Source organism: Acanthochromis polyacanthus, chromosome 16 (assembly GCF_021347895.1).
Source record: "Acanthochromis polyacanthus isolate Apoly-LR-REF ecotype Palm Island chromosome 16, KAUST_Apoly_ChrSc, whole genome shotgun sequence".
Lineage (NCBI taxonomy): Eukaryota > Metazoa > Chordata > Actinopteri > Pomacentridae > Acanthochromis > Acanthochromis polyacanthus.
In genome coordinates this window covers 9,508,487-9,535,141 of record NC_067128.1, presented here as the reverse complement: position 1 = coordinate 9,535,141, position 26,655 = coordinate 9,508,487, and the positions used below count along the sequence as shown (strand labels likewise).

Below are 26,655 nucleotides of genomic sequence, written 5' to 3'. Positions count from 1 at the left end.
AAAAACACAGAAGGGGAAAACTGTAATGCTTTCATGAAGATTAAATGTATTATAATGTGCATATGGGGCTTATTTGCTCAATACCTTACTGATGTAACTGTTGAAACTCGTGACTTGCACACTTGTGAAATTACTCGGGACAGTCTGCTCAGGTTTGCAGAGTCTAGTCACATTAAAATAACTTGATATAATGAAACTTCCAAACCTTTCCCTCATTACTGATTTTTTTTTCTTGCATGATATTATTAGATTAGTAAAATATACAGAAAATCTTTACTTCAAGCTACGCGTTTGCAGGTTGTTTCGGCTTTATTGGGCTCTAAATGGAAATTTATGCTTCATTTTCTTCTAGAAAATAAATCCAGCACCGATTCAGAGTTGAATATATGAACTTTATTACACTTATGGACTGTTTATGTCGACAGAAAAGCAGTGAAGCACAGATTTAAGCAATGCAATCGTCACCATCTTGGACGAGAATACCGTAACGCCAGTGTTTCCACTTAGCGTGTTCACCACTACACAGGACTTAATGCTGCAATCTGTCAGGGTTAGAAAACAATTACGAGAACTTGTAGCTCCAAGCATCTTTTTTACATTTTCCCGTCCGATGTGGCTGAAACGTAAGCCGGTGAATCACTCGGGATGAGGCGGATGATTTCAATCTGTGTTCATGGAATGCAACCAGTCGTCTTATGTACATCTGATTTACAGCAGCGGCACAGAAATACACAAGGAGGCTCGTAAAAAGTGGAAATATCTCGGTTCTGCAGATCATACAACATGTCCATGCCATATGGGAATCCAATTGTAGTTAGTTGAGTGTTATACCTTATTAGAAGCTCAGGATAATTGTGCAACAAACCACAAGCATGGTCCTAATGTGAACACACATACATACTGGCATGAAGCTACAGTTAATTACACCGATCAGCCACAACATTAAAACCACCCACTACATAGTCTGTATTTCCCGATGATTTCTGACCATTTAATGAATAAAAATGTCTATTGTGTTGAGTAAATGAAACTCCAGTGAACTCTCAGAAACCCACCAGTGGGTTTAATAAACATTTTATATTGTTTAAAAATGGTCAAATTAACACCATTTATCAGCCAGAAACTGAAAACTAAAAAAATAATTGTTGGATTTTCAAGTTTCCTACTTACAACTTGCAATTCTGGTCAAGAAAATTAAACAAATCTTAGCATAAAATTGAAATATTTCATCAAAGTCACTCATTATTTAGGTAAAGTTTCACTAAAAATATAACGTTCGCGCTGGATTCTGTAAAAAAAATAAAAAATCAGCACGAGTTTTCCGCTGAAGGCAGTGTTTCTACAGAGCTGAGAGTTATTACTATTAAATCAAACCTAGTGGATCAATAAAATAAATGCAGCATGGCTCAAAAACAGTAAACAGAGGAGCAGCACAGTGAAACATCTTTCTACAGCGGATGAGCAGAGTAAAGTGAAAAACAGAGGCTGCAAAAATGGAAATCGTTAAATATGTATAGTATCTGGAGGCTCTGTTCCTACAGTGTTGGTAACATCTGTGACCACTTGGAAAAATGTTGGTTTTATCTGCAGTTTTTGCAAAACAAATGAAGAAATTCAACTTTCGCGTTTGTCCTTTGTAGGATTTATATCATTCTGTGTCGTTCTGTTTCCATAGAGGTGCAGGACTTTAAACTGCAGTGAAACATGAGTGAAAAATGTATTTTTAATGTTGTGGCTGATCGGCGCACGAGAAACATTAAGAAGAGGAATTATATTTGTTACATGTTTACACTTTAAATACGTGAAAGGAAAAGAAAACAGTTTAAAAACGTGTCAATTAGTGTCACCACAAAACACAGCTGTCTGTTCACTCCCATGTTAGATTATACTAGAAGGAGAATAATCATAATAACTGATCAGTTTTTAATTAATAACCCGACTGGAATCCTCCCAACTCAGTAGCCGACTGAATACATACAAATAATAACACTGATACACATGGTCAGATGCATACAAACAAACATACAACAGTCAGGACACAGAAACACATTCAGAGTCCTCACAACACATTTATACTGAGCGTGTCCAAACAATATAGTCTGTTATTATAGTCACAGTGTCAGTACATGTTAATGAGACTATTCAGAGATCAGAAAAGACATGAAATGTCACTCGTAGTGTATCCTCTTTCAATGCAAACCTCAAATCAGGCACCAAACAAATAATAGTAATCACATTTTAAGACGTTATTAAGTAATTTAGGCCATTCACTTTCGAAAACAATCGGTTTCAAGCTCTTTTCATTCTGCTGTGTGCTTCAAATTTATGCTCTCCAGACGCCTTCCAGGAAATCCTTGTTGCTTTTTAACATGTCACCTTGAAACAAAAGCCAGACTGCTCAGCTGAAAATAAGCCAGGACCTTTAATACAAGGAGGAAAAATAAAAGTCTGCTTCACAGAGTTTTTTTTGCATATTTATCTCCTGTGTCCTTCTTGTCTTTACATTCTCTCGTTTCCTTCCAGTAGTTTAGATTTGATTTTTCTGTATTCCAGTGTTTTTTCTTCGCCTGTACAACCCAAATACTACTCAGCTTTAACTGCAAAACAGGAGCTTCTTTTAGTACTATTTCATTTGAATAGCTAGTAACTGCTTTTAAATGATGCTAGAAGTCGAGCTGTAGTGTTCTGATGGATTGGTCAGCTGGTTGATCTGCACGGTCTCATTGGTTGGATAATCTCTCGTAGTAATTTCACAAGGAGAAAAGTTCTTTTTTAACAGCCTCCCAGGATGAATCCGGTATTTGCGGTGAAGGAAGGAACAGACTTGACAAGTTTTAACGCCTTTGAACTGGTCCAACCCAATGGAGACGGCTAGATCAAACTTATTTAGCTTTAACTGAAGGTTTTCTCAACTCCAAACTTTAATCATGTTAAAGAAGTTTTCAGTATGGCTGCATTATGTTCAAAAAGTCATGTCAAAACTTTGCGAACTGCAGTTTGATTATTCAAAAGATTCGGCTGTTACCAACCCATTAAATCATCATAGATCCTTCTCCTACATATGGGCCAGTATGGACCTTGTCCACCTTCTAGCAGCCTCAGGAGGCATTTTATTCCCATTTATTACCCATTCTGATCAAAGGTAAACAGAAAAAAAACCTCTGGTCATGTGGTCATGTCCAGTGGCATTATTATCCTGGAAATCTACAAAAAGGGGCTTTATACAGTATATTTTAAACTTTTATATGCTAACATGTTCTTTAAAATGCTCATGTACTTGACATTTTTACTCTGTTTTCATATTTGCATATTTTTTATTCTACTTTTTTTAAACTGACAGACAGGATTGCTGCTTAATCGTTTTCTACGCTGTCCAGTGTCAATAAAGCGATTCTGTTCTTTTATCCATTTTTATTCAAACCATGAGCCATTTCTAACTTTAACTGAACAGTTTCGGTGACTAAACTTCGCCAAATATTGACTAAAAATGCCAGTGAAAACCAAAACCAAGTAAAAACCAAAGTCACAAAGACTTAAGCATTAAAATAGAGATGGGAATTTAACTTGGGGCTTTTGGATGAAACCTCGCTTACTTATGCCTCAACCACATGTGGACTTTAATTCCTCTTTGTTGGTGCTAAATCGTTTCTCCATCAGTCTTACACTGGTGAAAACATGAACCTGCAAAAAGGAAAGATCTGTTGTCATTTAATGGGCTGATAACATCCAAAATCACTCAACAACTACCATCTAAAACCTGACTTCCTTGCACCATATTCCTCAATAGTGCTTGTGCTGGATCACTAGTCGGTATCATTCTGATACATTAAATCCTACAGAACAGTCACTTTGACTTCCTAACAGCTGCTTCATCAGCTTCATTTCTACTTGAATGTATTTGCTAATTGGAGGTTAGACTACAGAAATGGGGATGGCAGCAACAGAGCAGGACTGAGAATCAGAAATGGGGTCTAATTTAATATTTCTCTTTAGTAATTTTTATTTTTTTGCTATAATGCTACTGGGACTATTTTCTCCATGTAAGGGGGCGGGGCTACTTACAAGCGTTAGGGGAGGTGGTGGAGGAATCTTACATTTATTCGGGTATTTTCCTCTTGGAAGGAGGCACCAGGTGTGCGGGCAGGTCTGATGGTAGTTCATGTCCCTCCAGCTTCACTTTGATCAGATGATTCGCCAACGCAAACTCCTCATCGTCCAGCATCCCGTCCTTATCGATGTCTGCCAGCTTCCAGATCTTTCCCAGGACCGTGTTGGGCAGTTTCGACTTCACCATCTCCTTCTTGGCGTTGGCTCCCGTCACCTTCCCGTTCACCGGAGATAAAGTGTAGAAGATCTCATCGTAGGCCGGTTTGTCTCGAGCTACGACCCACTCGGCTTCGTCGATGCCTTCGCCGGCTCCTTCACCGTAGCCGTGTCCGAACGGGCCATCCAGGGTGCCGTCGAAGGCGCCGCCCTTCACCACCGCGTTGGGCCGCTGGGTTTCCTCCTGCCGGACCAGAACCATCAGACTGGCGATGTCGTTGGCCAACATGTCATCGACGGCCTCCAGGAGTTTGGGTTTCAGAGGCTGGAACTTGTTGAGATCCTGAGATTGGAGTTGGTCCTGGAAGAAATTTTTCACGTTTTCAAGATAAGTATTTATAATCTACAGTTGTGGGAAAAAAAATCTTCCACGTACTTGTAAAGACCATGTGTGGCAGTGTTAAGGTTCCAGTGACTTCTATCATTTTCTATGATGGAATCATTGAAACACATGAATCTTTGTAACAAAATACAGTCATGTATTTTGGTTCTTTCGTAAGTTTAAAATAGGTCTTCTGGAAATACGACAAAATCTTCTGAGTCAAAAATATGCATACAGCATTTCTAATAGTTGGTTAAGTGTCCTTTTGGATTGTCATCTCAGTGAGGCTCTTTTGGTTTACACAAGCTTCTGGTTTGTCTCAGATTCATCTGGAAAGAACTGGTGCAGTCCAACTAAATTTCTTGTGTTTCTGACTCAGATTTGTTTCTTCATCAGAGTCCACAGGTTACTGATTGGGTTTGAGTCAGGACTTTGGGTAGAACAATCTAAAACCTTTGTTCTAGCCAGATGTAACCATTTCTTACCACATTTGATGTGTATTTGATCTCATCGTCTTGTTGAAACATCCAACTGTGTCCAAGATCAACCTTCTGAAGATGATTTTAGGTGTTCCTAAAGAATGTGGAGGTAATCATCCTTCTCTAATCAATTATTCCACTTACCTTGTGTAAAGCTTTAGTTCTACTGGCAGCAAAAACAGACCCAGAGCATAATACTGCCACCACCATGCTTGATGGTTGATTTGGTTTTCTTGGGGTTAAAGACTTGGGGTTGGAGTTGCTGTATGTATATTGTTGACCCAGCAGATTTAGTCATTCCTGTGTTTCAGTGATTCCATTATAGTGAATTCTGGGTTACAGGACTCATTGGAACCTCAAACTGACATGATATACATGGTCTTTACTAGAGTATGGAAGCTTTTGTTCATAACTGTAAACCTAATGTGTAAATCCAAACTCTGCTGGCTCTTTCTCGTTTACCTGCATCTTCTTCAGATTCGGGAAATCTCCAGGGGATATCTGATGCTCTCTTTCAATGCGTTTGTAGATATCCCCCAGACTGCCAATCAGCTCTTTCTTCTTGTTCTCCTTCCCAAACACTGAAGGCATCTCCTTCTTCAGGGAGCTGATGATGTAAGCATGAACCTGTAAACAAAGAGCGAATTGTTTGCTTGTAGTTATCAGACTTCAAGCAGATCTTAAGAGTTATTTCTGTTTGACTTGGCCTGTCCTTTGCTTACTGGTAGTATTTTATGTTTAGTCAACACTTGGAGCTGGAAAATACAACAGAAGATGAGCAGCTTGTGTGTCTGTTTACTCTGCAAAGTCTTCTCTATAAATAGTTTGCGATATACTTGTACCAACACAAATATCTTTCCTCTTCAACATGTCAATCACTGGCTGTTCTGCTAATCCAGACTACTATACACCACAATGCAACATCTGGTACATGGGGATGCCATTTACATAACTTTCACTCTCAAACTAACAGGACAGTTCAGTTAATCAAGTGTTAGGCACAATCATAATTTTGGCTTTTTATACTTCTATAACTGACTGCAATATTTTGACTTTTGCTAGTCCATGTAGATAAAATCTGACTTTAGAATGTCTTTATCTCACTCTGTCAGCTGTCTGAGCTGCAGTAACTGATGGAAACTAGAGGCTTCCGTCTGCACAACCATCTAGTAGCGTTTACTGTAATGGCAAAAACCTGCCCCAAATAATCAAAACGTCCCAAAAATGACTAAAAAGTGGTTGCAAAAGTGGCTGCAAAAAAATTATTTGGAGTACACTGAGCTTACTTGTCTAATCAAAAACAAAGATTAATCACATACCACGTAGATTTGTGGTTTCCTTTTGTTCTTATTGTTGTTGTGTTGTCCATCTTCTTCTATTACATTACTGTTGACAAATTGCTAACTGTAACATCATAAGCATTATACTGTGTTATTCGGTCTGGTGGTACTAAACACTGCTTAAACCACAGTGATAAACCAGTAAATCTGTCGGACCTCCTTTGCTGACGTTTGTTTTTAAAATTCAACTCAACAATTAAAAAAAGTCACGGGAAAACTTAGTTGTTCTGTTGCTGTGGTGGTAGGTGTGTGTTTCCTGGTGTTCACCTTAAGTCCTTGAAACTCACCACACACACACACACACGCACACACACACCCACACCCACACACACACTCAGTTATCAACCAGGAAAACTGTTGTCAACACTCAGTTACATTAATCAGTGTTTGTTTGAGTCCTTCCACGGGTTCGCCCTCTGTACAGTCTGCACAGGAAATAATTCACTTAGGGAAGGACATCGTTAAAAAAAAAAACTAGCAGCAAGAGGTTCAGAAAAATCATGGAAGAATATTGTATCACTCAAAAACTACACACTGTAAAAATAACAGAAAAAGCTGCAAAATAATTACATTTTCATCTGATTTAAATACAATACTGACAGTCTGTGGTCATTGTAGTTTAATACCTGTAAGCTCATAACGTCAGCAGTATGAGAGTTATTCATCAGATGTACATTTAAAGTTTCCTGGTAAACGGAATCAGTTGTTGTCTTTACCTTGGCTAATCTCGCTCTTTTGATCAGATCGTTGAGTTTTCTCAGCGCTGCGTTTCTGGGTAAAGACTGAATGTCTTTGAATAAATCCTGCTCCTCTGCTTCAAACAGCTTCCTGTTGTCGGGGATCAGCAGAGGATGAGACCAGAATGAACCGATGTAGACACGAATCACCTGGAAAAGACGAGAAATCAGCAAAAGGTTGGATGAAAAACAAAATACTTAACTTCCTTACAGCAATAATAAAGTCTTTAATATTCCCATAAAATTTTGGACATAAATCCCCAAATGCAGAGAGATCAGTGGGAAAACAATAAATAGACAACAGATGCACATACATGCATTGTATTGTTGTTGATATACTAGTCAGAGGGATAAAAACAATGAGAGCCTACCATCTGTGAGGACCATTTTAGTTGCTGATTACTGAATTGAATAATCAGCATAATTCTGATTATTGGTACTTTTTAACTAGTTCACTATAAAAATAAAGATTTAAAATTGTGCTGCTTTGACTCTGTGGTTTCTAGTAATGTCCCACCCACAGTGCTATCTGATTGGTTACACATCACAAGTAAAAGCCAAGCAACACTCAAGGACAAATGGTGAAAAGTTCTCTTCTTATTAAGCATGTAAAATGTGTACAAACGAAAGCCTTTCAACACTGGCGTTCATGTCGTTCTTCCTATTTTTACAGCAAACGTGTATCAGATTCAAAAATGATCGTTATCAACCCCTTTGAGTACTAATAAAGGATGTTCTAATCAAGACTATTTCTATCTGGTCAGTATTACACAAAGGTAAACCTGATCATTTGTTATAAGTTTGCATAATTTTCTTCACAAATGAAGCATTATCACTCAAACACTGATGACTTTATTATATAATAACAAGTTGGGATGCACAAGTACTATTCTGATTAATCCCTGCTTCAGTTAACGGAGGTCATTAACCACCACAGAAGTCTTTGTCATGGTGCCCGTTGCTAGCTAAACTCTCACAATGCTCTCTGCTTGCCAACATGAACTGCCTGTAGTCTGAGTGATGCCTAATCTGGTCTCTAGTGTTAAACAATGAGAGGCTCCACCTGGTGGAACAACCAGGTACTACAGCTGATCTACAATACCTCAAGTCTGTATTACAAAGGAAGATTGTACCAGCTATTGACAGATAACAAATATTGCATTACTCAGATTAGATCATGGTCCACAAAATCTTAATCAGGACATCCATAAGTAGTATTAATCGATTGCTCTTCACTCTGCTTCTTGTCAGTGTGATTTGATCTGGCAACAGTTTGTTGAATTCAATGCATCCTCAGTGTCGATCACAACAGAATAATGGCATGGTAAAAGCAGTATTTTAATTATTTTATCTGTAATTTTTCGATCCATTCTATTTATTTTGTGAAGTAAAACAGGATTTAATGTTTTATGTGTGAGCAAAATAATGATGTAGATTTGTTGGAATTATTTATTTTAGCAAAAAGTTAAGATAAACTCTTTTGTCCTGGAATATTCTCAATTATTTGTCTTAGAAATAGATTTTCATGTGATTCACAAGCATTAAAAAGTCATCAGATTGTACAAAACTATGGCTCTGTAACGCAAATTTTCTTGGTAAACAAAAGTTTTAGAAGAAGGAATGTCCAGCTACAAAATTAGTCAGTAAACTATACAAATGCCCATCTGTTTCTGTAGTTAAAATACCTCAGGGGTGTTGACTATTTTCCCCAAAGACCACATCAGGGCTCCATAAACTCTCATCAGCTGCTGAGTCTCAATCTGGTCAGCCTTGTTCAGCACCACTCTGCAGACGGAGCAAAAACAGTGTCGATTTTATAGCTACATCCACTCATTAATATGAATAATTATGAATTATCCATTAAGATGAATAAACTAGAAACCTGATCTTGTCTTCGTGGTTCTTCAGGGCCTTTATCACCTCTGAGAACTCATCAGAAATGTCCAGTTTGTGAGCGTCGAACAGTAAAATGATCCGGTCCACCCGCTCTGCAAACCACTCGAGGACGGCTGCAAAGTCATAGCCTGAGAGGAGGAAGAGGAGGAAGAGGAGGAAGAGGAGGGTGCATTGTGAAATTAAAGGTCAGTAGAAGGTTTTTAGATAAGGTAAGCAAAAAAAAAAACAAAGTAAGACAATAACTCTGCATCCTTTATCTCCCAGTTCTCTCCTCCTGTCTCATATCAGCGTCAGAATAACATTTATTTGGAGTGAAATTAAAAAGATTCACGCTGCTGGTTTTCATGTACATCATCTATAATCTGACAAGTGGGAACATCCACTACAATATTCCTATTACAGTGACTGAAGGTCAAAGAGGAGACAGCAAGAATTTACGCCCATATTGCGACATGTTGAGAGAAAAGAATGCGTGTTTACTGATTCAGACGCTGCTGCCAAAGTTCAAAGTGGCTTTAAGAGCTAAATAATGAAGGAAAACCCCAAGAGTATGAAATCCAGTTTATTTTACTTCCTTAGCATCATAAATAAGCAGTTCATGCTAAACAAAAATGCAACATAACCATGGTGTTTTGCTTAAGAAGCGAGTAACAATGCATGAATGGATCCATACATTCACCATCGACTCCTTTGACTTTCTCAAGGACGAGGCTTACCTGAAGGAATTAAATTGGATATTAGAGAAGAACAAAGAACAAAGACTAGAACGAAGGATTAGTGAGCTGCTACAGTTTCCAACTGACACTGTAGGACAGAGTCAAAGGTAAAAGAGTTAAAGTAGTAATTATAGTTCACAGAGAACCAGGAGGCAGTTTGTCAGTTGGTAGTAGGAAGTAGCTTCATGTTAAGTCAGGAATTTTAAATATATTGGATTCTTTAGACGCTATGTTTGTGGAAAACCTTCAAACTACAAAGTGAATCTACAGGTTTTGCATGTTTTTGCTCTCCATATAGATGAATATCTGATTTTACACATAAATATGCCAGTTTTCCAGGATTATGAGATTATTTTTGGCAGTAGGAGGAACAAACTACCTATGACCATCCCTATATTTTCACACCCTAATTTAAACTGTTAAATCTAATTTACTTAGCATTTTCTGTACGTTTACTCAACTCTGAACTAACAGACCTCCTATCAGAGGTGGTGTTTCTGCATTTTCTTCAAGCAGATGCACAAAAGGTGGAGAGTAAACTCTGCAAACAAAATTTTGTATATTACAGCTCAACAAGCAACACTCTGATCATCTAAAAACTAGAACTGCAACCACTAATAGATTAGTTGTCGACTATTAATCTACAGCTGTTATGATAAGTCGATTCGTCCATTAAAGTGGGGTTTCTGTAGATAAAAACTCTAAAAATTCTCTTATTGCAGCTTCTTATATGTGAATATTTTCTGGTTTGTTTCTGCTTCAATGACAGTAAACTGAATATTTTTGGTCTGTGGACAAAACTCTGACTGACATTTTGTACCAATTTCAGACTTTCTATAGACCAAACAACAAGTCAGTTAAACAAGAAAATATTTGCTGAAAACAGCAGCTACCTTGTCTGTGTTGTTATCCCCTATATAGGTCTTGTGCAGGATCACAAGTTGATATATCAGAAAACTGAGTCTGTATTATTTCAACAGAAAATAACCAGGTTGATGCAAGTACTAGACTTAACTACTACTTAGTTTATCTACAGGTAGCATTTTTTTTATTTTCAAGCGACTGGTTGAAGAATCGGTACGATTTCATTTGATTAACATTTTCTTTTGCAGCTTTATTACATACTTAACTATGACAAAAAATCACCATTTTTTAACATACTTGCTGCATCATTGCTCCTCCTAGTGCAGGGACAGTTTACAGAAAACTTTAACAGAACCTCCTAACATGAATGGAAATGCTTCAAGGTCATTTCCTCTGAGTTTGCAGTAATTTCTCACTGGGATGTGAGCAAAACCTCAGCAGTAGCAGCAATAAGTATGTAAATGTACTGAAACAGTTTTTTAGCTCAGTCTTTAGGTTCTGCAGACACAGAGCTGAGAGGACAAACTGCAGCTCAACAAAGAACCAGATACCTTGATACTCTGAACTGTAGACTATTCTTCACTCAGTGCACTTGCCACATGCTGAAGAAAAGAACAATACTTGCTTTATGAGCTCTGCTATCAAGTTCCTAACACTGAGCCACGCCAAAATGAATCTCACTATTTCACAGTCCATAAAACTGACACATTGGTGCTGGAGGGAAGTCAGAAGCTCTTAAACACACACAGTCAATTCTGCAGTCAGTTTATGTACGAAGTTGATATTTTGGCAGAAGGATGAAACCAGATTTAAAGAGAATTCTGCTTTATTTCTGTCTTCTGTGTAGTTTTTGTGTTTATTGTGGCTCTAACCATACAAACTTTGCACTTTTTACCAGTGTTTAGCCTGCAATCCCCTCATCTTTCCAAAGAAAGCCAGCATTTACATGAATCGTTTCAAACTTTCAGTCGGCCTACAAGGAAACACACACATTAGCCGCCCAGAATGCAAACTTTTCTTGCCGCATTTTCTTTTCTTGAGCATATGAAGAGCGAAGTGTTTCAGTTGATTTTGGAGTTGAAACATCATCTCCAGGATGTGTATTGGAGCTACAGGTTCATTAGTTGTAGTTCCACAGCTGGATTCCTCTCATCCACATGGAGACTTTCTCAGTCTGCCATCAACAGGTTCCAGAATTTTTTGCAATTTTTAAAAATAATTGTGAACAAATTTCCTGTCCATTTGAACAACTGTAAAATCATAGAATCATTTGAGACTAGGGCTGCAACTAACGAGGCGTCGACGAATCGTCTGAGCACGATACGACATCAAAAGCGGAAGTGAGCGCGCAATGCATATATATGTATTATGTATGCACGATGCAGCGCCGATGTCCATCCATGTTCCGCGCTCTGGTCGGACAGTGATTTCTGTTGCATTGTGCGCTCACTTCCGCTTTTGATGACGTATCGTGCTCAGACGATTCGTCGACGCGTCGTTAGTTGCAGCCCTATTTGAGACCTTTTTGAACAGATTTCGAGTCACCTCGGACAAATTTAGAATCGTTTTGGCAAAGTTTATGGCTATTTTGGAGACTTTTTGGGACATTCAGGAGATTCAGGGAGGTTTCCTTAGTCTGCCATGAACAGAATCTTTCCTGCAGTGAGCAGTGAGATGTAGTCTTTCGGGACATCTTGCTGTTTTTCGGCCTCCATCCTCAGTGAAGGTCAGTCTCATGCATGAAAATAAACCAGTACAGATTATATGTTGGTCATCTGCTCAGGAAGCAAGTTTCTAGGATGGAGGTCTCCAATGCAGTTACCAAAATGTCTGTTCTAGGCTGCCAAATTCTGTGTTTCCTTTCAGGCAGACTGAATGTGTAAAATTGATTCATGTAAAAATCAGTGCTCTTAGGAAAAAGCTGAAGCCAATCATTCTCCAAACCTGAGGTGAAGAGTACTAAGGTAGCATGACACTTGGAGACACAAACAGACACATTAATGGAGAAAACAGGAGATTTAAATAATCCAGAAATCTCTTTAAATGCTCTTTGACAATCAAATCTGATGGTCTTCAAGCGGTGACCAAAACTGCAATAAATTGGCTGGTAAGTAATTGTTGACATATCCTGTTCTGTCTGTGTGAGAGAATTGGGAGAAAACATTAAAACCTAGATTTATCAGACAGAGAAAATGGAAAAACCTCAATGAAACGGGCTCAGGATGTCGGTTTCCTCGACAGCACCATGATGAATCTACAACCAGCAGCTAACAAGGACTTGTGACAAATGCTGATTTTTCCAAAAGCCATGTGGCAAGGCAGGTGAAGAATATGGAACAACCATAGACTGTATAAAGAAGATGGATGTAGCCACAATCAAAATCACCAACTGGTTTGGAGTCTTCTGTAATGAAACCTAGAATTTAGAATTTGGCCATTTGCGTCTTAGGTTTTTTTGAAACTAAGATAATTTGCAAAATATAGCTAAACATTATCAGCTTTATCATCTATTGTCCTCTAAATGGGACCGTAGTTTACATAACAGACACTATATTATATTGCAGGAGACTTGAAAGTAGTGATTGAGACCATTAACTCATGAGGAAAATGTTTACTGAGGTAACAAATCAAGTGAGAATTTGGGTGATTTTCTCATAGATTTCCACATAATCTGCTGTTGGCCGACAGCTGGCAGGTTAAAGTAACTTAAGAATTATCTTTTACGTCCTTCTTTTACATACAGTCTATGCTTAACAGCCCAGAAATTCCTTGAAATCAAGGTATCATTGTATTATTTAAACTTTTTGCAGCTGCAGGGTGACGCCCAGATTAATTATCTACGATACCTCCATAAGGACATCTATGCAGGCAGCTATAGCCTGACTCCTCATCTGGACACACACAAATAAAGACAAACAATGATAACACAATGCAACAGGGTGGAAGAAAAATAAAGAATGAAACACAACAGATATATAACAGATATACAAATGGAACACAGAAACATGTAGATGACAGGCAGTGAACAAATGAATGGAATAAGATGGAAAGAAAATGAACACACAGACAAAACTTTCCCCACACACTCAGAGAAAACACAGCTGTGCTCAGCAGAGGTTAAGTTTAGCCTGTATTATTGTTTTTCTACATCCAGCAGACAAAAGCAGAGTCTGGCCTCACTGTGCTGATTTTATTTGGTCTGACAACACATTCGAACAGACAGATCTGATGCTCCCCTGTTTCAGTTTAAACTTGGAATAATCTTAACTTAAATGCCTTTTGACCATTTTCACCTCAACTAGATCTTTTGGTTTACGTCCACAAGCTTCTGGTTTATCCTTGACTAATCTGGACAGAATTGGTGCAGTTCAACTAAATTTCTTGGTTTTGTGGCTCAGACTTGGTTCTTCATCACAGTCCAGAGGTCCTTGATGGGTTTAAGTGAGGACTTTGGGTAGACCAGTGGAAAACCTTCATTCTAGCCTCATTTAACCATTTCTTTACTACTTTTGATGTTTGTTTAGGGTCATTGTCTACTTGAAACACCCAACTGTGTCCAAGATCAACCTTCTGGCTGATGATTTTAGGTTTTCCTGAAGCTGCACGTTCTTCAGGAAAACCTAAAATAGAAGCAAAACAGCCCCAAAGCATGATACTTCCACCACCGTGCCTGATGGCAGATTTGGCGTTTATGGAGTTAAAAGCCTGACCTTCTCTCCTCCAAACATATTTCTGCTCATTGTGGCCAAAAAGCTCAGTTTTTGTTCCATCTGACCATAGAACTTTCCTCCAGAAGGCTTTTTCTTTGTCCATGTGATCAGCAGCCAATTACATTTACGTTTGGTTACGTTACACTTAGTTTTATTAAAAATCTGATGGTCACAGTGCGGTCAACTCCTACATGTGTTAACTAGTTAAATATCATTAATCTTTACTGTTGGCGCTCAGAAGCCAGTCATGCTCAGCTGTTTCTCAATAGCAGTACTGTCATGACAGGCTAGAAAACCCAGATCCCAGTAGACTTAACGCGACTATGAAGGAATGCACTGAACTCAATGACCAGCACTTGGTCTTGTTCCTTTAAAGCTGCATATTTCTACATTTTATTATGTCAGCGCTCTGAATTTTGTAATACTACTCATGCATGATAAGCTGGGAGATTGTTATTGAGGCAGGAAAAGACACAATTATGAGAAAAAATAATTTAGATTCTACTTAATAATGTCCATTATCCATCACATAATGAACACAAACTATCACCAAATCTAATAACCTGTTCTGAATGCAGAAAAATTCTACGATCTGACTGCAGATGTAGTTTTTACTGGATCAGGATCTGCTGTTACTGTATGCACCAACCATTACTGTGATTGATGCATTCAGTGATTCACTATGAGGACAGTCAATAACAAAAACGCCTACAGTCCAAAAATTGTGGTTTTAGTTGACATTAAACATGAAAATGGTGCAAAAATAATCTGTGAGAATGAAGCAGTAAAGCAAGAATCCAGCAAAGGCCGAAATTCAAAGAGGTTAAATGCGTTTAAGAGTAAATTACGAGCGTCTTCAGTTAGTACCCGGCTCTTTTGTTAATGCTAGCGGTTGGTATAGTGATGCCAGTGTTTAGCTTTAGGAATTCCAGCCATGCCAGACAGTGATCAACCTGTGGGAAAGCTGAGGAGGATTCCTGTAAACTTCTCTTCACCCTGTCGTCTTTGCAGTAATGTTCTCACCGTGGCTGCAGTCTGCGCACTACTACTTGAATGAATGTGTGATTATTTTATACTTCAACCATAACTCCATTTGAATTAGCTGGAATCAGTGGCAAGAGATAAGCAGCAGTGCATAAGCAAAGGACAGGATTTATGAATGTGATTTCTGTGTAAGTATTGTGGTCAAACAACATTAGAGCTGGTTCTGACAACTCCTTTCCCTCTTAAACTAGAATTTAAATTATTTTAACAGTAAGAAAGCACTCAGAACTGTCAAAACTAGGCAGAAGTTAACAATAAAGTTAACATTTGACAGAAACATATATTGCATGTAGTACTTGCAAGCCATTTGAAACTGTCATATACTTCAACAACCAAATAGTTTTTTATTCAAGTGGGACTCATATGAACATTGTACCGTCCTACAAAACATGACAACTCAATAACAGAAGCTTGAAGGTTTACATCCACATGCCTGTGATGAATGTGATTACACATTGCTCCATTTCAGTGGGTATGTACTAGTTTATTCAAGCTTGCTTTCATTTTCCACATCAAAGCCCAAACCAGACAAACTGCGGTTTATTTAGAAGATGTCATCTGTCCTACTTTGCACCTTGCTGGTTCACATCATTCACAGGGAGAGAGAACATCTTAGGTACAACAGTTAACTGGTGCTCCATTGATGTACGTTGATAAAATTTTGCCAATGTGTTTAAACGACTAGTATTTCTAGTGTTTAATAAAAATTGCAACATTAGTAGTCCCCCCTCTTTGTGCAGTAATGAACTAAAGCATCATGGTATCTTAACTACTTTGGATGTTAGTGATTAATCAAATTAATTAATTGCTATTAACACTATTATTGATTAAAAATATATGAAATAACAGGACAAAAGACGCTGAGGAACATGCATGTCAGAAAATGCAGTACCTGCTTGCTCCACCAGGTGGAGCCTCTAACTGTTTAGTGTGACGGAGTTACAGGTGTGTTTGCAGAACACACCTGTAACTCCATCACCTCTAAAGGTCCATAAATCTAGTGCACTGTAGCAGTCGTGTTGATTATTTCTGCTGCATTTAGTTACACAAAGATTGTCTGGCTTAGCTAGCTCCCTGAGGCTCATGCTAACAATGCTAAGCTAGGATCTTCACTATTGTAGCTGTTCTTCAAATTTTCAATGTAACTGACCAGATTTTACAGCAAAAAATGTGTCAGCAATAAATTAAAAATACTCAGTAATGAGCATATGGTTAACCATCCACCGTATTTTCACTAATTTCAACCACGGATACAAAGCATAGAAAATATATATGTAAAAATATGTAATTAAAAAAAACAAAAAATAAAGCTTACTCAAGGGGATTTGTGCAATTATTGGATTTGTTGGGTTTTCATGTTTTTCTGTAGGGTGCAAATTTTAGCTCCAAATTAGTCCAGTTCTTCTGCATAATTCATAATGCTATACGGTGTTAGCCTGAATATGTATTTCAGTAAGGTAAAGTAATATTTTACATCATTTCTGGAGGGTTTTAATGACTCATCTGTGCATTAATCAGGTGAAATTGCATCAGAAATAACACTACAGGGTCTAAACCCATTATTTATGCTTATGAGATTGATTCATAATGTCAAGCATAATCTTATTTTACTGGAAAGCACTTTGATGCAGCAGTTGCTGTTTTAATTTGCTATATAAAAAACAGTGACTGACTTGACTGAATTGATTCATTACTGACAATCAGTAAATAAATTAATGTAAAAATTTGTATCCCTATTTGCCATCATCACTTCATAAAACACTCCAGTTTCTCCAACATGCTGAGGTTGTCTGAAATCTGTGGATGATATAAACAGAGCTGTTACACATTAGGAATTTAGTTTGTTTTTGTCATTACAGCCAATCAGGCTGTGAAACCATGTCGTGGTCTGACCAATGCAAGACTGAAAACAGGATGAAACAGGAAAATGTAATGCTTTTTAATGCTTATGGTTCGACTTTGACAGTAGTCGTTCCCACAAATGCTGGATTTTCTTTCAGAGCTAAATCTAAAACATGTGTAACTACTTCTTGGTTTTTTTCTTGGTGAGTGGAACATTTTTGCCTTTACTGGACAGTCAGCAGTGAAGAAGCAGACAGGAAACACAAAGCGAAGGATGATGCAGTTACAGCTACTCAGCAACCACTCAGCTACTGACACACCCCATATATGTAAGTCCTCTTACATCTGCAGCTCTCAGTTTGTTTTCATTATATGCATTTTCCATGTTTTAACTTTAATTCAAAGTGAAAACTGATACAACATTAAAAAGAGTGTTCACTGCCCTTGGAAGTTCCCTTTTAATTGCTTTTCAATACTGAATCATGGTCGATATAATTCTGCTTTTCTGACAATATCTCACAAAAAAAGACCTTCAAATCAAAGTGAAAACAGATTTCTGCTAGATAGCAGCAAGGAATGTAAATTAATTAAAAATCAAAAACTTAAAATGTGAGTCACCTATTTCAACACGTGCAGCCAATTGGAGAAGTCAGCAAATGAATACAAGAATATTTCCCACATAAATAACCCCTGGAGCACAATTAAATCCATCATTACATAATGGACAGAATATGGCATGTGTTGATCTACCTGGAGTAAGATGTCCTCAAAAACTGAGTGACCAAGGAAGGAAGGAACTAGTGAGGGACCCCACCAAGACACCTGTGACTCCTCTGAAGGAGTTGTAAGCATTGGCAGTGAAGATAGGAGAGAGTGTTCATACAAGAACTGTTGTCTGGTCTTGTTAAATCTGAACTAGAGCTCACCAGAAGACATGTGGGAGACTCTGAAGTCAACTGGAAGAAGGTTCTTTGGTCTGATAACAGCTAAATTGCGTTTTTGTCCATCAGACTGGGCGCCATGTTTGCTAAACACCAAATACTGCACATCAGTGTACAAACACACCCTCTCCACCATGAAGCATGGTGGAGGCAGCATCATGATGTGAAGCATGGTGGAGGCAGCATCATGGTGTGAAGCATGGTGGAGGCAGCATCATGGTGTGGGGATGTTTCTCAGCAGCAGGGCCTGAAAGGCTTATAAAGGTAGAGGGTAAAATGAATACAGCAAAGTGTAGAGAAATCCTGGAGGGCAACCTGATGCAGTCTGAAGAGAACTGAGACTTGAGAGAAGATTTGTTTACCAGCAAGACAATGACCCGAAGCAAACAGTCAAAGCTGCACAGGATTGGTTTAGAGACAATATGAATGCTCTGGAGGTCGAATCCAGACCTCAATCCAACTGAGAATTTGTGGCTGGACTTGAAAAGGGTTGTTCCCTCACCACCCCTGTGTAACCTGACAGAGGTTAAGCAGTTTTACAAAGAAGAATGGGATAAAAATATCGCGTCCAGATGGTGCATCTACTACATACTGCCCTGAAGAGGGTGAATATTTATGCAGTCACTAGTTTAAGTTTTATAAATGTAATTAATTTACATTACTTTGTAGAAATCTGTTTTCAACTTGACATGAAAGTCATTTTTGTAAATTTTTATCCAAAAAAAGACGATTAAAATTGATCATGATTCAATGCTGAAAGCAACAAAAGGGGAAAACTTCCTTTGTAGGCACTTCATGGAATTTTTCCTTCATCCGCATCTCCGGTTGTTGGCATTAAGAGCATTTTCCATGTTCAACTTTAACACAGAGTGAAAACTGTTAAAGTCAAGTTGTTTGTGCATGAGTGGGTGAAAGAGCACAACCAAAGCTCATCTTTCTGTCACTGCTTCCTGTTCTTTGAAATGAAAGAAGCATAATCCTCCTGATAGCAAAAGCTAAAATAAACGCCACACAAATGTCCAAAGGAAACGCTGACTTTGTAGTTCAGAGTTCAGTGTAGAGGAGGGGGGAGGCTGCAGCTGAATGAGTCCTCACACAGGCACACAATCGCTCATCGCACATGAACACAGGGATGTAATGGAGTTTGTTGTACCTCGACTGATTCGCTGTTTCTCTCCGGACAGAATTCCTGGAGTGTCGATCACACTGATGCTCTCCAGAACCGGGTTGGGAAGCTGAGCGCAAACAAACCTGCACATGGACAGAAGTGTAAAACGTTTTAACAACAAACATCATCCACCAAACCACTTCTCTGCTGCTCTCCCAGCTGAATAAATACAAAAGGTTAGCGGTCGTCCTCACTGTGAACCCTCTAATCCCCCCGACACCTCTGTCAGCGGTGGGCCCTTGTGGTGAGGACGTTGCTGCAAAAGTTGGCCTTTTTCTGGAAGCATGACTCTGCAGAGATGCCTGGCTGTGTCACACACACTCCGCCGTTAACAGAGGAAAGCCTGAGCAGCGAGCAGAGGGAAATTCAATCAGGCAGGAATGTAGAGTCGTGGTGTGGATTCTCACTCGTACTCTCTTTGCTCTTTCTTACCCGCTGCCTTCTTTAGACTGTTCCTCTACGTTTACCTACTTCACCCTGCTACGACAGAGGCCTGGTCGATTAAAGGACACCAACATGTACCAAACATGGCTTCATAAGCAGCAATAGGAAAATAAGTTTCTCTTAAGCATTCAACCATTTCAGCAAGGCCATATGGTGTTTTTTTATAGGCTAAAACACACATCATGAGCTAAATACAGTGCTGATAAAAAGTATTAACCCTTCTTGGAGGTTTTCCCATTTTATTCCTCTTCAGCACTGAATCATGGTCAATTTAATTTAGCTTTTTGACAGGTATTTCCAAAAAAAAACTTTCATGTTAAAGTTAAAAGATTTCCACATTAATTAAAAGTATAAAATGTAAAATAAACGACTTCCTCAAGTCAGTATTGATTAGCTGCACCTTTGGCTGCAGTTAGAGCATCGAGTGTTGATAAGTCTCAATTCGCCTGAGTATTTGGATGCTGTAATTTTATCACAATCTTTTCTGCAAAACTGCTCAAAGTCTGTCGGTTACAGAGTTATTGTGAGCAAACAGCTCTTTTCAAGTCCAACCACCAGTTCTCGGTAGGATTGAGGTCTGGACTCTGATTTGGCCTCCAGAACATTCACCTTGTTGTCGCTAAACCATTTCAGTGTAGGTATTTGCTTCGGCTCATCGTCTTCTGGAAAAGAAATCTCTTCTCAAGTCTGAGTTCTCCTCAGACTACATCAGGTTGTCCTCCAGGATTTCTCTATGCTTTGCTACATTCATTTTACCCGCTACCTTTAAGCCTTCTAGGCCTGCTGCCGAGAAACATCCTGATGCTGCCACCACCATGCTTCACGGTGGGGATGGTGTGTTTGTGTTGATGTTCTGTCCTTGGATTCCATCCAACATAACATCTAGTCTAATGGCTTCATGGTCTCATGAGACCAAAGAACCTTCTTCCAGTTGACTTCAGAGTCTCCACATGTCTTCTGGTGAACTCTAGTCCAGATTTAATGAGCTTTTTTCAATGTTGTCTTTCTCTTTGTCTCCCATAAATAGCTGTGACTGTTAGTGGCCTCCTTCACTAGTCAGTCAGGTTTTGAAGACGTCCTGCTCTACTCAGATTTTCTCATGTTCCATATTTCTTCCATTTCTTAATGATGGATTTAACTGGAATTCAAGGGATATTCAGTGACTTGAAAATGTTCTTGTATCATCCCCTGACTGGTGCTTTTCAATATTTTCAATGTTTCTTGGAGTGTTCTTTAGTCATGGTGAAGGTATATCCAGGAGTAGTGATTCACCAGTGACCGGACCTTCCAGATACAGGTCTTAAATACGGTCTTTACACTACAATCACTGAGACACATTCACTGCACTCTCGTGATCTCCATTCCATTGCAATTACTTTGTAGAAATCGGTTTGACATGAAAAAGTTTTCTTTGGAAGTTCTCGTCAAAAAAAGGCAAATCATACCAGCCTTGACTGAATGTGGAAAAGCAATAAAAGGGGAAAACCTTTAAGCAAGGTAAATGCTTTAACACTGTGGATTTTTTCGCTGTATCATCCAGCCTTTGTAACATTCTGTACTTCACTACGTGAACATTTGTGTCTGAGCTTCTACCTGTTGAGAAATGCGTTTCCGAATGCATTCAGCTTCCTGAAGGGCTTCTTGGGGTCGACTACCAAGGCGTTGCCGGGGATGACGCCTTCTGTGTCGCCGTGCATCACCGCGATGAAGGAATCTGTGGTGGGCTCGGGGCCGATCCTCATCCCCGGAAAATCCTGCTCCAACAGGTACCTGCAGATGAGATAGAAGGAGATGCCGTTAAAACAAAACAAGATAAAAAGCTGATGAGCTTTACACCAGGTGAAAATAAATCAACCGTATACTAAAACCCATTTGGTATGCTGGAATAATCCTTCTAGATCAACTTACCTGAGACAGAAAACAATAGTGTGGAGTGTGTTATAAGGTATAAGGCCAGTAAAATAACCATTACATCCAGTTTTAAGTATCTGTATGTGTTCAGTCAATGACAACAGAATGTATTTTTATTATATCTGGAGTCTCTAACCTCATATACGTCCTCCATGGTTTTCCATAACTACAATACTGAAAAGAAATTGGTCTGGATGGTGACACACAGTTCAAAAATAACCCGAAAACTGGTCTGCCTTCAATTAGATGCTGCTGGAACAAAGATTAGGGGAGTTTTACATGACCGTGGGCTGGATTGCTGCCATTCACCAGCTCCAGAAGAAGCAAAATTAAATCTGCTGCAGACCACATGGACAAAGAAGAGACCTTCAGAGGGGAAGTTTAGTGGTCAGGTGAGACAGAGATGGAGAGCATTCACCAGATAAAGAGTCCTAAAAACAAACAGGCTCTTACTCTGAGTGATACATGAGCAAAATTTTAACTATTTTGGTTATTTCTAGTTACAGATTGCTACATTTTTATTCATATTTCTGTGTTTTTCTCAGATTAAAAAGGCAAATAACTGTCGCATACATCTATGCATCCATCATGGTTTAGCAATATTTCAGAATCTGATCACAGTTTGTGTGTTTGGTTAATTTTGCAGGTAAAACTTGACAGTCAGACATAATATGTTCAAGGATGGTTGGAAATCTTCACAAATCTTTTTGTTTTTTGAGTTTCTGACAGATAAATAGTGTCTTTTTTGCTAGTTTGTTAAAGACAACGTGTCTTTCAAACTTGTTTTTTGGGTTTCAGAGCATTAAATGAATGAAAACACGTTAATTAATGAAATTTAATGAAGTTACTGGACTTGAACACAAAGCAAAGTTGGATGTTTTTAGCCTTCATGCTACACTTACATAACCAGCAAAATGTGCACAGACATTAGTGATGTCTGCTCTGACTCGCATATGAGCAACAATAGTTCTCAAAAATGTCAAACTATTCCTTTAAGAATCAAAGCCAAGTTTTTAGTTTGTTTAAAGCTGAGAATGTGAAGCACTGGACTGTCAGAAATGACTCACAGTAAATAATGAGCTGCAGAAAGTGGATCTAAAGAGGAATAAAAACTCAATATTCTGCAGAATAACCTCGAACTACCCCGTCAAAGTCCTGACAGCACAGAGAATATGCAGACTGGACTTCTAAGGCCATTAATGGTTAAATATACGGCCCTGCCAGAGGCTTGTTTGCTCACAGATGATCAAAAACAGCTGAGGTGGAGAAGGTTTGGGGACAGGAACATGCAGTTCTATACACACCACAGTATACTCCTTAAAAATCTAATATGTTCTGCTGCAGAAAGTATCCTGACTTCATCTGGAACAGCTGACTTGCATCTGCTTCAGGCATGAAAGTTCAAACCCTCAGCTGTTGACTCGGTGACATCACATGAGCCTCAAATGAAGATTGGTGCGTTTCTGTTAGTTTCACAACCCCAACAATGTCAGTGGCAACCATAAAGACAGATTTCAGGCTGCAGATTTACGATTGTAGGGGTCGTACGTCTAAAATGTGAGTGTGGGATGTTAAGTGTGAGCAGATGTAAAGATGCAGACACCTTGTCAAGGGAGGCAGCAGTGCCTGGTAGAGCCATCTCTCTGTTTAATGTGAGCCATAATGTCTGTGCAGAGGTTGTGCAATGTATATGCACGAGACTGCGTGTTGGAAATCACAGATACGCAGCAGGTATGTGCAGCTCATGTCACGTTATTCTGCTTTTTGTGCATTTTAAAGCTGAAATTTAAAGCTCTGAAACATCTTTTCTCATATGAGTGAATCTGCAAGAGTGAATGTGTTCAGTCACCTTGAAGGAAAACTTATATTGAGGTGATGATGTGCAATTTGACAAGGAAAATCAATAAATTCAGCCCAAAACTGCAAACAGGCTCAGATTGCTGATCTCTGGATATCTGTTTTATCTTCCATCAGCACCCCTTCTCCTCCACCTGTTCTCTCGTTCTCTTTGCTGCCAAACAGATAATCATTTACATTCTGTGACTTTTTCCAATTCGTGTCAAACCAAATTTGATTTTAAACCTGCAAGTTTTGTCTCCACCTTTAAATAGCATTTTCTTTGTCATCGTCAGACGTTTCTTTTTTTATCATTATTATTTTCTGCAGCATCACACATTTTTCTTGGTGTCCGTCTCCATCGCCACAGTTATACACACCAAGAGATTTATTTGAACTTGATAAATTCAACCTTCTGAACCCCAAAACCTGGTGGCAGGTTTTTGAAATTCACCAAAATGACACCTTTTATCAGTCACAAACTATGAAAAGAAAAAGTATGGTTGGATTTTCAACTTTCTACCTCATATGACATGTTGTTCTGTCAAAAAAAGAAAAAAAAAAACTAAATCAGAGCTTAAAGTCATTGTATTTCGTCAAAATCAGTTTATTCTACGTGTCACATTCAAAACAAATCATCAAAATAAACAATTTGAAATTCGGAGTTTTCGGTTGAACTGCAGGCAGCGTTTCCACAGAGAGACTGAGAGGAACCTTGCAGTTTTGGCACTTATTCTAGATAATTACTGACAAAGGAGGAAACTTGAGGGTGTGACAGCAGAATCACAACAACACTGATTAAAAATGAGCAACAAATAACCTTTAAGAAGGACTTTTTAAGATGGCCTTTATCGTAAAATAGTGGAATTGGTTTTTTTAATTGCCAGAAAAGAGAAATCTTTGAATTACAGCTTACTATTCTTCTTGCAACAACGAGAAACTTGCTTTTCTTAACAAGACACTTTGCATTCTATGAGAAAAAGACTCGTAAATGTACTCCAAACACGCTGGAACACTGTTTTCTGCTAACGTGAAAGGTTTAAAGTCAATGTTTATGTAGGAATGTAAATTAGTCAGTGTTTTTATGCAGTTTTTGAAACACTTTGCTAGCTGGAGTTTATCTTCAAATAGTGGAATTGTTTGTTGGAATTGAGAGAAAACAGAAATCTTTGAATTATGACTTCATATTGTTCTTGCAAAGGTGAGAAACTTGCTTTTCCTGGCAAGAAACTTTACATTGGACAAGAAAAAGACTCAACTTAAAACTAGAGATGTCCGATATCGGCTTGTTTTCCAATGACCGATATGCTGATGTTGTCCAACTCTCAATTTCCGATTCCGATATCAACCGATACCTACATCAATATATGTGGGCTTGGAAATAATTCCAAACTACAGACATCTTGTTAGTGTGGCACAGCAAGCTTGTTACTGCCGCCAGAATTGTTTACACACTTCCCGACGCAGTTTGATGATGTCATTTTTAGCATCGGTAAATGTCGGCTAAATCCAGGCATTATTTTATCGGTTTTCATGATCAGCAAAAAAAAAACTCTAGTGATATTGATCGGTATTACGTTTTTGTGCCAATATTGGGCCAACATCTCTACCCTAAATACATGTGGGAACACTGTTTTGTGCTAACAAACATCAGATTCTGAAATATTGTTAGATCCTGAGTGGTACAAAGAAAGTTTTTCTCTTTCTTTTCCACTGTAAAATCTCTGAAAAAAACTCAAAATCAGGCAGAAATCTCTAACTGGAAATAACCAGAATATTTCAAACTTGAAAAATGAGCCCACAGTGAGGAAAAAAAACACCCAGAAAGTTCTTTGAGTTTAGAGGATTATTCAAAATTATGCTAACTTATTTATCTCATTTGTATTTCTACCTAAAACTGCTTCATTCAGGCTTAAATAAAGACTTTTATTGTGACTTTTCTTCTGAATAAATGCATCAGCTGAGTGGAAAACAGGCCCGTCCTTGTAGTTTAGGTGAGATTATTGGAAACGGAGCTCTGAAATGAGTCCTGCAGCTCCTTAGCAGCAGTTTGTACATTCTGCATGTCGCTGCTACAATGCTGGTCCGTGTGCTGACCGGGTGTGTTACCGTTAGCCGGAGAGAAAACAGAGAGGATGTTTCATGTCTTCTAGCAGGAAGTCGCTAACAGCATCCTCTCTGTGGCTTTCAAAGGCCTCGCTCACTAATTACCCACCATCCTCTGCAGCTCTGTGTGTCTGTGTTTGTGTTAGCAGCAGTTTAAAGCAGCTCAGTACGCCACTGCTAACATTATCATAAACACCAGATTCACACACAGAACTGAGTCATTCGGAACAGATTTGAAGTGATTTTAAACCTTTCTGTCTTAAAGGTTTTTTTCCAACAGGACTCAAAAAATAGTCCAAAATGACAAAAATTTGTCCAGTTTTGCTTTTTTTGTCTTAATTTCGTGCCTTTTCGTGTGTGTTTGCATCTTTTTGTAGTGAGGCTTTGTTTGAATTTTCAACACAAGTTCAAATCAATCACATAAGTTTAGCTTAAACAGGAATTTCATGAGGATCTGTGCTTTCTACGTTAGTGCGGGGCTGTAATCTGTGTCCAAAGAACTTAAATCAAGCAACCACCATTAAAGAAGTCAAGAAAAAGAGCGACATCAGTGTTCTCTATGGGCAAAATGTGCCTGTTTCAGCTGTTGCTGTTGTTTTAATGTGTACTTGTGTTGTTTTTTAAACTGATATTTTCAATATTTTTGTCCTTTGCTGCTGCAATGCTGCAAATTTCCCGACTGTAGTATTAATCAAGAATCATTTAATTTCTTGCCCCTCTCTTATAATTATTCTGATTTAAATTTTTATACTCTTCCTTGACATTTTAACACTATTTTTATTATGAATAGCAATTTTGCACCTTATGTTTTTGACCAGCATGATTTGCAAGTTAATTTGATGTTCTTTTGCACATTTGTTTCCCTATTTTTCCCCAAACGTAATGTTTGAGCTACTGGATGTCTTCTAATTTCTATCAATCTATCTTGCTGCCATATGAGAACAGAAAAAAAAGGTCAGTATGATATTAAAACAAG

The 26,655-nt window shown here is 38.5% G+C and overlaps 1 protein-coding gene across 2 annotated transcripts in view; it reads right to left on the bottom strand.

Annotated features, from left to right (window-relative positions):
- Positions 1-371: 371 nt before the first annotated feature.
- Positions 372-26,655, bottom strand: part of ehd3 (EH-domain containing 3) — a 28,908-nt gene continuing 2,624 nt past the window's right edge. The window contains exons 2-9 of one of the 2 annotated variants that reach the window (XM_051960718.1): positions 21,420-21,596; positions 19,368-19,465; positions 9,084-9,225; positions 8,887-8,986; positions 7,181-7,351; positions 5,587-5,751; positions 4,095-4,624; positions 372-3,681 (exon numbers count right to left, since the gene is read on the bottom strand). In XM_051960718.1, coding sequence (XP_051816678.1) covers positions 4,097-4,624; positions 5,587-5,751; positions 7,181-7,351; positions 8,887-8,986; positions 9,084-9,225; positions 19,368-19,465; positions 21,420-21,596 — 1,381 coding nt within the window. In that variant the 3' untranslated portion in view covers positions 372-3,681; positions 4,095-4,096. Of the gene's footprint in view, positions 4,625-5,586; positions 5,752-7,180; positions 7,352-8,886; positions 8,987-9,083; positions 9,226-19,367; positions 19,466-21,419; positions 21,597-26,655 lie in introns of both variants that reach the window. The other variant, XM_051960717.1, reaches the window with a different exon arrangement.